Below are 12497 nucleotides of genomic sequence, written 5' to 3' on the forward strand. Positions count from 1 at the left end.
AATGAGTCTTTCTTTGTAGTCTTTTCTCAACCCCCACTGCACAGAAATAGCACAGATAGCCGAATAATAGAACTACAAGAATAGCTTTACAGTAAAGACCCGCCCTCTGAAACGTTCATGCCTCGCATTTGTAGCGGAAGCAGTGCTGCTGAAAAAAGAAATCGTTCTCATACATTTCATAAAGGTAAGTCGTTTATGCCTCATTTCGTAGAGAACTTTTATACCTAAATCTAACCGTACATATATAGGGAATTTAACCTTATTTGGCGGTTTTGATTCAATATTTGCTAAACTTTTGACAGGACCGTCGAAGTGACAGCAGGATAGCCTGTATTGACTGTAGATTTTTCGAGTAGCTACAATACATGACCAAAAGTATGTGGACACCTGCTCGTCGAAAATCTCATTCCAAAATCATGGGCATTAATATGGAGTTGGTCCCCCCTTTGCTGCTATAACAGCCTCACTCTAATGGGAAGGCTTTCCACTAGATGTTGGAACACTGCTGCTGGAACTTGCTTCCATTCAGTGCATTAGTGAGGTCGGGCACTGATGTTGGGCGATTAGGCCTGGCTCGCAGTCTGCGTTCCAATTCATCCCAAAGGTGTTCGATGGGGTTGAGGTCAGGGCTCTGTGCAGGCCAGTCAAGTTCTTCCACACCGATCTCGACAAACCATTTCTGTATTGTCCTCGCTTTGTGCGGGGCATTTTCATGCTGAAACAGGAAAGGGCCTTCCCCAAACTGTTTCCACAAAGTTGGTAGCACAGAATCGTCTAGAATGTCATTGTAAGCTGTAACGTTAATATTTCCCTTCACTGGAACTATGGGGCCTAGCCCGAACAATGAAAAACAGCCCCAGACCATTATTCCTCCTCCACCAAACTTTACAGTTAGCACAATGAATTGTGGCAGGTAGCGTTCTCCTGGCATCCGTCAAACTCAGATTCGTCCGTCGGACTGCCAGATGGTGAAGCGTGACTCATCACTCCAGAGAACGCGTTTCCACTGCTCCAGAGTCCAATGGTGGCGAGCTTTACACCACTCCAGCCGAAGCTTGGCTTTGCGCATGGTGATCTTAGGCTTGTGTCCGGCTGCTTGGCCATGGAAACCCATTTCATGAAGCTCCCGACTAACAGTTGTTGTGCTGTAGTTGCTTCCAGAGGCAGTTTGGAACTCAGTAGTGAGTGTTGCAACCGAGGACAGACGATTTTTATGCGCTACATGCTTCAGCACTCGGCTGTCCCGTCTGTGAGCTTATGTGGCATTCCACTTTGCGGCTGAGCCGTTGTTGCTCCTAGACGTTTCCACTTCACAATAACAGCACTTACAGTTGACCGGGGCAGCTCTAGCAGGGCAGAAATTTGGCAAACGGACTTGTTGGAAAGGTGGCATCCTGTGACGGTCCCACGTTGAAAGTCACTGAGCTCTTCAGTAAGGCCATTCTACTGCCAATGTTTGTCTATGGAGATTGCATGGCTGTGTGCTCGATTGTATACCCCGTCAGCAACGGGTGTGGCTGAAATAGCCAAATCCACTAATTTGAAGGGGTGTCCACATGATTTTGTACAGTGCATTCAGAAAGTATTCAGACCCCTTGACTATTTCCACATTGTTACGTTCCAGCCTTATTTTAAAATTGATTAAATTGTTTTTTCCCCTCATCAATCTACACACAATACCCCATAATGACAAAGCAGGTTTTTAGAATTTCTTGCAAATGTATACAAAATTTATAAACTGAAATATCACATTTACACAAGTATTCAGACCCTTTACTCAGTACTTTGTTGAAGCACCTTTGGCAGCGATTACAGCCTTGAGTCTTCTTGGGTATGACGCTACAAGCTTGGCACACCTGTATTTGGGGAGTTTCTCCCATTCTTCTCTGTAGATCGTCTCAAGCTCTGTCAGGATGGATGGGGAGCGTCACTGCACAGCTATTTTCAGGTCTTTCCAGAGATGTTAGATCGGGTTCAAGTCCGGGCTCTGGCTGGGCCACTCAAAGACATTCAGAGATAATTCTATAATTTTCGCATGACACGATCACTTTGCCTACTCTTAATTATTGCATAATATGTTGGTGTGCATAACCCGTGCTTTAAAACATACATTTAATTTCTCTGCCGTCAAGAGGAGGGCTACAATTTGTCTTTTTACCCGGTTAGTGGTGGGGGCCTCCAACCAAATCTTGCTTAGGGCCCCCAAAAGGCTAGAGCCGCCCCTGATAGCAACACACTGGTCACTCCCATTTAACAACTCTAAATCGCTTTGGCACAGTAGGCATCAAGTCACTAAATGTCTAAATAAGCATGTGCATTGTAAACCACTGTTGAAATATAAAGTACGGCAAAGTGTAATCACAAGACCTTCAGAAAATTGTTTAAAAAAAGGGATGAACCAGTTTACGCTCCATTCACGTTCCCAAACAGCTTGTGGTTGTGTGTAATATGCATTGTAATGCAGTTTAAATGGTCTGTGTGTATCATTCGTTCAAATATCCTGTTTTGTAACAGTCACACATGTAGAATAAACAGAGAACCTGTAGCTACACATACAGAGATCAGCCATTGATTGGCACAGACACCCTGCAAATTACTCAGATGATTGAGGAGGACGGAGGAGAGAACTCACTGACCTCTGCGGATTCCTTCCAGAGGCTAGAAGAAGGCTACCAGCAGGTTCATGAGCACGGCCAGGTTGAATGAGATGCTGCTCCAGAAGTACATGTTGCGAGAGCACCAGTATAGAATGGGCTGGGCTGGAGAGGGGACGAGGAGTGCCAACACACACAGTCAACAGTATCACTTCTACACCAGACAACCACACAGTGCATTCACTACTACAACTACACCACCACCACAATACTGCTGCACTCACAAACTTAGACAGGATTCACAGGAGATGCACATACACGTACAGTATCTATTGCACATGTCCCAAAGCCACTCCTAAGTTGTCTTGGCTGTGTGCTTAGGGTCGTTGTCCTGTTGGAAGGGGAACCTTCCATTCATCTTTCCCTCTATCCTGACAAGTCTCCCAGTCCCTGCCACTGAAAAACATCCCCACAGCATGATGCTGCCACCACCATGCTTCACCGTAGGGATGGTGCCAGGTTTCCTCCAGATGTGACACTTGGCATTCGGGCCAAAGACTTCAATCTTGGTTTCATCAGACCAGAGAATCTTGTTTGTCATGGTCAGAGTCCTTTAGGTGCCTTTTGGAAAACTCCAAGAGGGCTGTCATGTGCCTATTACTGAGGAGTGGCTTCTGTCTGGCCACTCTACCATAAAGGCCTGGTTGGTGGTGCTGCAGAGATGGTTGTCCTTCTGGAAGGTTTTCCCATCCCCACAGAGGAACTCTGGAGCTCTGTCAGAGGGACCATCTGGTTATTGGTCACCTCCCTGACCAAGAACCTTCTCTCCCGATTGCTCAGTTTGGCCGGACGGCCAGCTTTAGGAAGAGTCTTGGTGGTTCCAATCATTCCATTTAAGAATGATGGAGGCTACTGTGTTCTTGGGGACCTTCAGTGCTGCAGAAATGTTTTGGTACCCTTCCCCAGATCTGTGCCTCGACACAATCCTGTCTAGGAGCTCTACAGACAATTCCTTCGACCTCAAGGCTTTGTTTTTGCTCTGACATGCACCGTCAACTGTGGGACCTTATATAGACAGGTGTGTGCCTTTCCAAATCATGTCCAATCAATTGAATTTACCACAGTTGGACTCCAATCAAGGATGATTAATGGAAACAGGATGCACCTGAGCTCAATTTCTAGTGTCATAGCAAAGGGTCTGAATAATTTCCCTGGGGGGGGTTCGTATAAATTTGCAAAACTTTCAATAAACCTGTTGTCGCTTTGTCATTATGGGGTATTGTGTGTAGATTGATGAGGAAAATGTTTTATTTCATCCATTTTAGAATAAGGCTGTAACGTAACAAAATGTGGAAAAATGGAAGGTGTCTGAATACTTTCCGAATGCACTGTATAGATAGTGTAGCTAGCTAGTCCATAAGGCATTCTATTACCAGCAAAGGGGAGACTATCTATGGATCACCGGCTTTCCGTCTGTTAGACACACGCGATATCTCAGTCACCACTGTTCCGATTTTGACGAAAGTTGATGCGTCTTGGGGCGCCATAGAGATTTGCCATTTACAAAATTACAATGATTGGCCCAAGCGAAAGCGAGAGCTCTATAGTAATTAACTGAGATTCGTTAGTCACAAGCGATATCTCAATTGGCCCATTATTTCCTTTTTGGATATTCTGTTCATTTGATATTGTGATGAACATAAATGTACTTTAAACATTTAAAGGGTGCATTTTTTCTTGCCCCACTGTCATTACAATGAACAGACCCTCAAGGGATTTTATGCATAGAACCTTAAAAATGTGCTTACTCTCCTGTTTTCTGTGACCTATTTGTAAGGCACGTATTGTTTATCACATGTTCTCCCTCGTTTTTCCTTATGTTTGATTGGAATTTGTATAATAATACAATTACAAAAATGTGCATTCGTGTATGAATTAATACAAATATTGTGCGTGTGTGTGTGTGTGTTAGTTTGAGTGAGTGCGTGTGTATGGGAGGGTTGTGGAGTAGTAACTGATTACATGTAATTTGTGGGAAGTTGTGGGAACTTATGTTTTTGATTTCACATTGGTTTTGGGAACAAGTCCATACGTTTCCTGACTGGTAAAACCGTTTTTTAAATGTTCTGAGAACAGAAGTGAAAATGTAGCCTGTTCTGGGAACATTTATTTTTAGGTTGCAGGGAGGTTCTGAGAACGTTTTACTCTGGTTCCTTGAAAGTTTTCCTGGGAGTTTTTATTAACGATCTGAAAACGGAAATTATAGGTTATTTGGAGGTTTGCCATGTTTTCTTTTATGCATACAAAGCTGTTCATTTTAGTCTATTCAAACCACGTGTCAAACTCATTCCACGGAATGTCTGCGGGTTTTCGCTTTCACCCTTGTACTTGATTGATGAATTAAGGTCACTAATTAGTAAGGAATTCCCCTCACCTGGTTGTCTAGGTCTTAATTAAACCAAAAACCTGCAGACACTTGGCTCTCCGTGGAATGAGTTTGACGCCCCTGATTCAAGTAGACCCCATTTCAAAGGAAACAAGCACTCATTAAGATCAGGTGTAGCCAATTAGTGGGCGCGGCCAGCACACCTGAACACACTTAACTAGATAGAGGATAGAGAGAGTTTTGTTGATGCTGAGAACGGAATGTATACGTTTTTAAATAACATTCTTAGAAAGTTCTCTGAACTTTACTAAAGTTTTCTTGTGTTTTTTTATGGAAAGTTTTAACATTCTCAGAACAATTTGAGAACATGACTTTAACTAGAACCATGAGGAAACATTATGCTGAAGTACTGAAATTCCCACAGAAAAAAAAATTCTTAACGTTCTCTAAACTAGCCTATTTGAGAACATTCCCAATGTCAAACCAGTTGGAGAACGTTCCTAGAACAGTACCTAACTTTTAGGAAACTTTCTGTTAAAGTAGCCTAATGAAATACCAAGAAAATAACGTTTTTTGTCAAGTTCCTTAAATGTGCTGAGAATGTTCCAAAGCCAAGCAACCATCCTGCACCATTCCCAGAAAGTTAATAACCATATGACAACCATATGCTCACCAAGCTGTAAGAAACATATGGTTATCATAATGTTATGTTAGCTGGGATGTAATCTGATTACAAAAAAACTAACTTTAATAAGTTACATTACCTGCAAAAATATTGTAATTAGATTACAGATACTTTTGAAAAAACTAGATGATTACTTGGATTACTTTTAAATTCACTAAGGATGTTTGTTCCACCTGAGCGAGTCTGACCACAAGTCAGAGACCACTATGATGACACACCAAATGTATTTGATGGATTATTTTTGTCTTCTTCTAATGCCTCTTAAAGTGAAAGTAATCCAAAGGAATCAGATTACGTTATAGATTTGGGTAATCCAGAAAATACATTACTGATTATAATTTAGGACTGGTAACTAGTAACTGTAACGGATTAAGTAACCTTCCCAGCCTTGTTTGTGGGTTGGTGTGACAGCCTGTTCTATACTATTCAGCCTGTTCTATACTGTTGTTCGTTTTGTCGACCTCATTGCAGACAGAGCAGAAGAAGATACAACGTGTCCATACTACAGATAACCAGCAGTAGAAATGCCTCGCATTGAGAATGACATCAAGTTGGACTTCAAGGACGTGCTTCTCCGTCCGAAACGAAGCACACTCAAGTCCCGTAGTGAGGTGCATAAATCCTTTCTTTTTTCCTGTTATGTATTGTTTATGTATTGTTCTGTTGTATTCAAATACCCGTTTGTACCAGACAAACACAGCGTATCACTCTTCAACAATGATTAAGCCTTTTCCTCTAACTATAACATGTCTATCTGTCTTTCTGTCTGTTTGCCTTTCTGCCTGTCTGTCTGTCTGCCTGTCTGTCCTTCTCCTCCAGGTGGACCTGATGAGAAGTTACATCTTCAGGAACTCCAAGGGAAGCTACAGAGGAATCCCCATCATTGCAGCCAACATGGACACTGTCGGCACCTTCAAGATGGCTCTGGCTTTGTCCAAGGTATAGAGATATAAATAGTGTGTGTATATACATCATTAGGTATAGATAGCAAAAAATCTACAAAAAACAAAACACTTCAATCATCGACCTCCTCCCTCAGTCAAACCTTCTAATACTAAACAACCTATCTCTACTCCGACAAATATCCCCTCCTGGCTCACATATAAAGCAGACTACAAGTCCAGTATATGTCTATTAGAAGTCTCTGTACACATAGGTTTTATAACTTTAAAGGTGTTTTTAAAATAAGTGTTCTTGTCTCTCTTTCTCCCCCCAGTTCACTCTCTTCACTGCCATTCACAAGCACTATTCAGTAGATGACTGGAAGGAGTTTGCAACAATGAATCCAGAATGTGTACCGGTACATTCAAACAATATCAGCTGTAATCCAATATATGACTCCTTGTAATATCTGTATGACAAGACTTCTCTTATTTTTTAATGATGTGTTAATTTGGTCTCTCTCTCTATCTATCTATCTATCTCGCTCTCTCGCTCCCTGCCTCTCTCTTAGAGTGTGGCAGTCAGCACAGGGACAAGTGAAGGGGACTTTGAAAGGCTGGGTGAGATCATAGCCGCTGTGCCTCAGCTCCAGTACATCTGTGTGGATGTGGCCAATGGCTACTCTGAGCACTTTGTCCACTTTGTTAAAGACGTACGTCAGAAGTACCCAACACACACCATCATGGTCAGTGACTCCTCTACGCTCTCTTTTATATTGGGCCAACTCTGGTTATGCTTTTGGAGTGTTTGTACGTTGATGATATTGATGATAGTCGATACGTCTCAAATCACGCTATTCCTGAGGGCTCTTGTCAAGGTAGTGTACTCAGGGTGTCAATTGAGGCCATATAGGACTCTAGTCAAAAGTAGTGCACTATAGAGTAGTGCACCAGTTAAGACACCGAAAGTGAATGTGTTGTCTTTGCCACAGGCGGGGAATGTGGTTACCGGGGAGATGGTGGAGGAGCTGATCCTCGCTGGCGCTGACATCATCAAAGTGGGCATCGGACCAGGTGACGTCATGAACTGGTGACTCTGTCACGTTGCTGTTTTGCTGGATCGTCATACCTCATACCTTTTTTGCAATTGATTGAATTGAGGCCTTAATGTGATCATACTGATAAACGCCTAACTTTCTGTCTGTCTGTAGGCTCTGTGTGCACCACCCGTAAGAAGACAGGGGTGGGTTATCCCCAGCTGAGCGCTGTGATCGAGTGTGCAGATGCTGCACACGGCCTGGGCGGACACATCATCTCTGTGAGTCTCCATTGTTATTACACACTTATAGTTATACACTCACATCCTTTTGGCTCAACAGTCTTTAGAAAACATTTATACACCCTGAACCTCATCATACACACATACATATACAGTGAGCTCCAAAAGTATTGGGACAGTTTTATTTTTGGCTCTGTACTCCAGCACTTTGGATTTGAAATGATACAATGACTATGAGGTTAAAGTGCAGAATGTCAGCTTTAATTTAAGGGTAATTTCATCCATATCTGGTTAACCGTGTTGAAATTACAGCACTTTCTGTACATAGTCTCCCCATTTTAGGGGACCAAAAGTATTGGGACAATTTCACTTATGGTGTATTCAAGTAGTCAAAAGTGTACTATTTGTTCCCATATTCCTAGCAGACAATGATTACATCAAGCTTGTGACTCTACAAAAATGCAGGATGCATTTGCTGTTTGTTTTGTTTGTGTTTCAGATTATTTTCTGCCCAATACAAATTAATGGTAAATCATGTATTGTGTCATTTTGGAGTCACTTTAAATAAGAATAGAATATGTTTCTAAACACTTCTACATTCATGTGGATGCTATCACTCATCATTATTCACAATTAATTCAGGCCTATCCGTAATCATTGTAGCATCCACATTAATGTACAAGTATATAAAAACATTATATTCTTATTTACAATAAAGTGATTCCAAAATGACACAATACATTATTTACCATTAATTTATATTGGGTACAAAATAATCTGAAAGACAACCAAAACAAACATTAAATGCATCCAGAAAGTTTGGAGAGTCACAAGCTTGATGTAATCATTGTCTACTAGGAATATGGGACCCAATACTAAACATGTCACTACTTTAATACACATATAAGTGCATTTCTCCCAATACATTTGGTCCCCTAAAATGGGGGGACTGTGTACAAAAAGTGCTGTAATTTCTAAACAGTTCACCCGATATGAATGAAAATACCCTCAAATTAAAGCTGACAGTCTGCACTTTAACCTCATAGTCATTGTATCATTTCAAACTCAAAGTGCTGGAGTACAGAGCCAAAACAACGAAAGATGTGTCACTGTCCCTGTACATACAAAGATTGTTGCATAGACAGAGACTTTGCCTGAAGATGCATGCTATCTTATTTTTCCCTTTCTCTCTCATAAAGGATGGTGGATGCACTTGCCCAGGTGACGTTTCCAAGGCTTTTGGTGAGTTTTGTAACAGTCAACTGTGATTTATCTGCTCACAGAGCATACAGTACTAACTTTAATCAGCCTTCAACCATGTACAGAGACTCTACAACAGAGTACTATGTGTCTGACCCCGGCTGGATTTGCTCAGCATTTTGATTGGCTGTGTGCTGTGGTTGTGTGTGACTCACAGGTGCCGGGGCGGACTTTGTGATGCTGGGGGGGATGCTGGCCGGCCACTCAGAGAGCGGGGGCGAGGTCGTCGAGAAGAACGGGAAGAAGTACAAGCTGTTCTACGGCATGAGCTCCGACACGGCCATGAAGAGACACACCGGGGGTGTGGCCGAGTACAGGTCAGAGATGTTACTGGCCGCAAAGCAGGAAATGAGCAGCTTTAAACTTTGTAGCACACTTTAGGGAAAGAATAAGAGTAAGTAGTAAGTACGTTTTGGACAAGTAAGCCTTGTCTAAATAAGTATCCTTACCCTTGCAACAGTAAGTAAGTAGGTCTGCCAGAACAGCCCATAGGCCAGGAGCCTATCTCCTGTTTCTGTAGCGTAATGCAGCTTGATGTACAAGTACACCCCCTGGACAGGACGCTAGTCTGGGGAAGCATAAGTGATCACGAAACCGTTACCTCTTCTTCCCCCAGGGCATCTGAAGGGAAGACGGTAGAGGTGGTCTACAAGGGTCCCGTGGACGAGACCATACGGGACATCCTGGGTGGGGTACGCTCCACCTGCACCTACGTGGGTGCAGGGAAGCTCAAGGAGCTCAGCCGCAGGACCACCTTCATCAGGGTCACCCAGCAGCTCAACACCGTCTTTGGGAACGATAACTAGGCAAGGCCCAGGCTGGTTCCTTATCTAAGAGTCTTATTTAAGCAATAAGGCATGAGGGGGTGTGGTATATGGCCATATACCACAAACACCCAAGGTGCCTTATTGCTATTATAAACTGGTTACCAACATAATTAGAGCAGTAAAAATTTATGTTTTGTCATACCCGTGGTATACGACCTGGTATACCATGGCTGTCAGCCAATCAGCATTCAGGGCTAGAACCACCCAGTTTATACTTACGTTTTAAACATATTTGACTTATTCTAAATGGCCATAAATGTACATTTCTTGGTAATAAGTGAACTGAGGGCACTTTAGGACGTATTTCCAGGTTTTTCTTTTGTGTCATCTTGCTCAATCATTCCCATTCAGCTCTGGGGGCCTTGAGTACAGACTTCTCTCTATGTCCAATATTATGTACCACGTCCTCTCATTTCACATGAGCTTGCTCTCTCTCTCTCTTTACCTCTCAATCCCCCATTTTCCTAACACTTCTATGCACATCCCTGTTTTTCAAGGCATCTCACCGCCATGCTGTTTGAAAACCATATGCCATAAATTAATATACAGTATTTCACTGTATAAAGTATGTACTATATCAAGATTGCGAGCCTTTTAAAGTGTAAACCCAAATTAAAAACATCTGCTTTTATTGACACTTCTGAGTCAAGTGGACTGGCTACATACAGTGAAGAGATGCAAATGTTCATAATAATGACTAATATAGTTAATTTTAATCTTAAAATATTTCAGATTATTTTATCCTTTTCAAAATAACTTAAATATATATTGCACTTTATGATTTGCAAGCATTTTTAGATGATATAGTATTCCAGTTGTTTTCCCCATAGCAAGTGAGTTTTTCTGCTATTCTAATTGGACCAAATATTAAAGCGAGGAGGAAATAGATACTGAATGAAAATACTGACAAACAGGTGTTTCATGGACTGTACAGCTACAGTAGCAACTCAGTCAGTCAAATTACACACAGTATGTTGAGGGGAAACTGTTGTGGAATACAAAATGTAGGGTTGCAAAATTCCTGTAACTTTCCCCAAATTCCCAGGTTTTCCAGAGGTCCGGAGTGGAACATGGAAGATTCCCATAATATGGCAGAAAAAGCAGGATATCCAGAAATCCAGGAATTTCTGGAGAACCTGGGAATTTTGGGAAAGGTGAACTTACTGTTCATTTCTCACTTTTGTCAATTAGACTAGATAGAATCTCCATGCAATCAGTATTCACATTATTACTTTACTGGGTATTCAGTTACTTTGTGAGAATGTTGTCTCTGTCTATGCATTATTATGTTAAGGTGTGTAACTGACTAGTTTTCATTATGTCTGTATATTTACTTTACTTCATAGTGTTTTCCAGGATGATTCCTTTTCATGTCTTTTGGTATTATTCAAACTAGTCATGCAGTTTTTAAGCCAAATGTTTTGTTGTTTCATTCTTGTCAGTTCTGACCAATAAAGAGCATTCCTTTAGATTTGTTTCAGAGTTTGTTTTAGAACAGTGGTCACCATCGACCCGTCCATCTCCAAGGCATTCCTAGTCGATCACCAAACATTTTTGTAAAAATAACAATGATAAAGCGCAGAAACACGTCATCTGGTCTAACGGTCGACTCGCGCCGAACTGCGCATGTGCAGGCCGTGAAATCAAAAGCACTCCTTCGATATAAAGTCGTTTTTTACGAAAATTAAAACGTGTCCGTTTGTCACTTTCACGACGTAGGAGTAATAACATGTTCAACTACTTAAGACATTGTCTTGAATCTAGTTTATACTTTTTAGAATTCGAGAAAATTAACAGCGAAGGAATAATTATTTACTTAAATGACTGACTTCTCAAACCCTAAACCCCGGCCTGGTCTGCTTGGTGTGCTTCTCAAGCGTTCCCGAAAATCTTGCGATGTTGCTTCTCTGGGTTTAGAAACTCTGTGATAAAGCCTTGCGTTCCTATTTTATTTTTTTCTTTCGCGTTGTTGGAGGTAGGTGCACTTGATTCAGCAGCCCTAGCGACAGGACGGCAGTGTTCCCATTTTGAACCATTTAATGTGTCTGAAGATAGAACTCTGCATACCCAGCAGGCCCAGAGAGCAAATCAAGTGCACATAGAGGTCTACAACTGGCCAATCAGATAGCCCAGATCACCGTCTCTGCACAGTTTCCTGGAGTTATAGACTGTAGAAAATAAGCGTGGAATGCACAGCAAAGTTGATACTGTGAGATTTCAAAACGTTTAAAACCATGACGAGAGAGACTCAGCGAATACAGCTAAGAGGTACTATTTTTATGAGTAAGTTCATGTTTAAGTTGTTATTCAGCACCATCAACACATTAAGCCGTAAAATGTGCGTTCTCCCTACTTCCACTCACGCTACAACCAGCACTGCAGCTGCAATTAAGGAGTATAGATAGCAAAGTGTTCCCGATAAGCTTGCTTTGTAATTATTAGCGGCTTGTGTCGTTTTTAGTATGGAGGATTATTTCACTTTCTCTGGTCATAGGAGTAACAACATGAATTGGTGCATGAGGCAGAAATAATGCGACTGTGTCCCCTTTTCTCAGCGGAGGGAAGGGAGAGCGGAGGGACAGTGA

The 12497-nt window shown here is 41.9% G+C and overlaps 1 protein-coding gene across 1 annotated transcript; it reads left to right on the top strand.

The window, feature by feature from the left end:
• The first annotated feature begins 77 nt into the window (after positions 1–77).
• On the top strand, positions 78–9983 carry LOC121572195 (GMP reductase 2). The gene is made up of 10 exons (XM_041884127.2): positions 78–184; positions 6137–6276; positions 6485–6604; positions 6882–6965; positions 7119–7292; positions 7539–7620; positions 7758–7864; positions 9025–9067; positions 9243–9402; positions 9702–9983. The coding sequence occupies exons 2-10, from the start codon at positions 6190–6192 to the stop codon at positions 9889–9891; spliced, it is 1047 nt and encodes a 348-aa protein (XP_041740061.2). The 5' UTR covers positions 78–184; positions 6137–6189; the 3' UTR covers positions 9892–9983.
• Positions 9984–12497: the final 2514 nt, after the last annotated feature.

Source organism: Coregonus clupeaformis, chromosome 16, assembly GCF_020615455.1.
Source record: "Coregonus clupeaformis isolate EN_2021a chromosome 16, ASM2061545v1, whole genome shotgun sequence".
NCBI classification, from domain to species: Eukaryota; Metazoa; Chordata; class Actinopteri; order Salmoniformes; family Salmonidae; genus Coregonus; species Coregonus clupeaformis.

Coding starts and splice junctions, on each gene's coding strand:
- LOC121572195 (XM_041884127.2), top strand. CDS start 6,190: ATGCCTCGCATTGAGAATGACATCAAGTTGGACTTCAAGGACGTGCTT. Junction 6,605..6,881: donor TGGCTCTGGCTTTGTCCAAG/GTATAGAGATAT, acceptor TTCTCCCCCCAG/TTCACTCTCTTCACTGCCAT. Junction 7,293..7,538: donor ACCCAACACACACCATCATG/GTCAGTGACTCC, acceptor TCTTTGCCACAG/GCGGGGAATGTGGTTACCGG.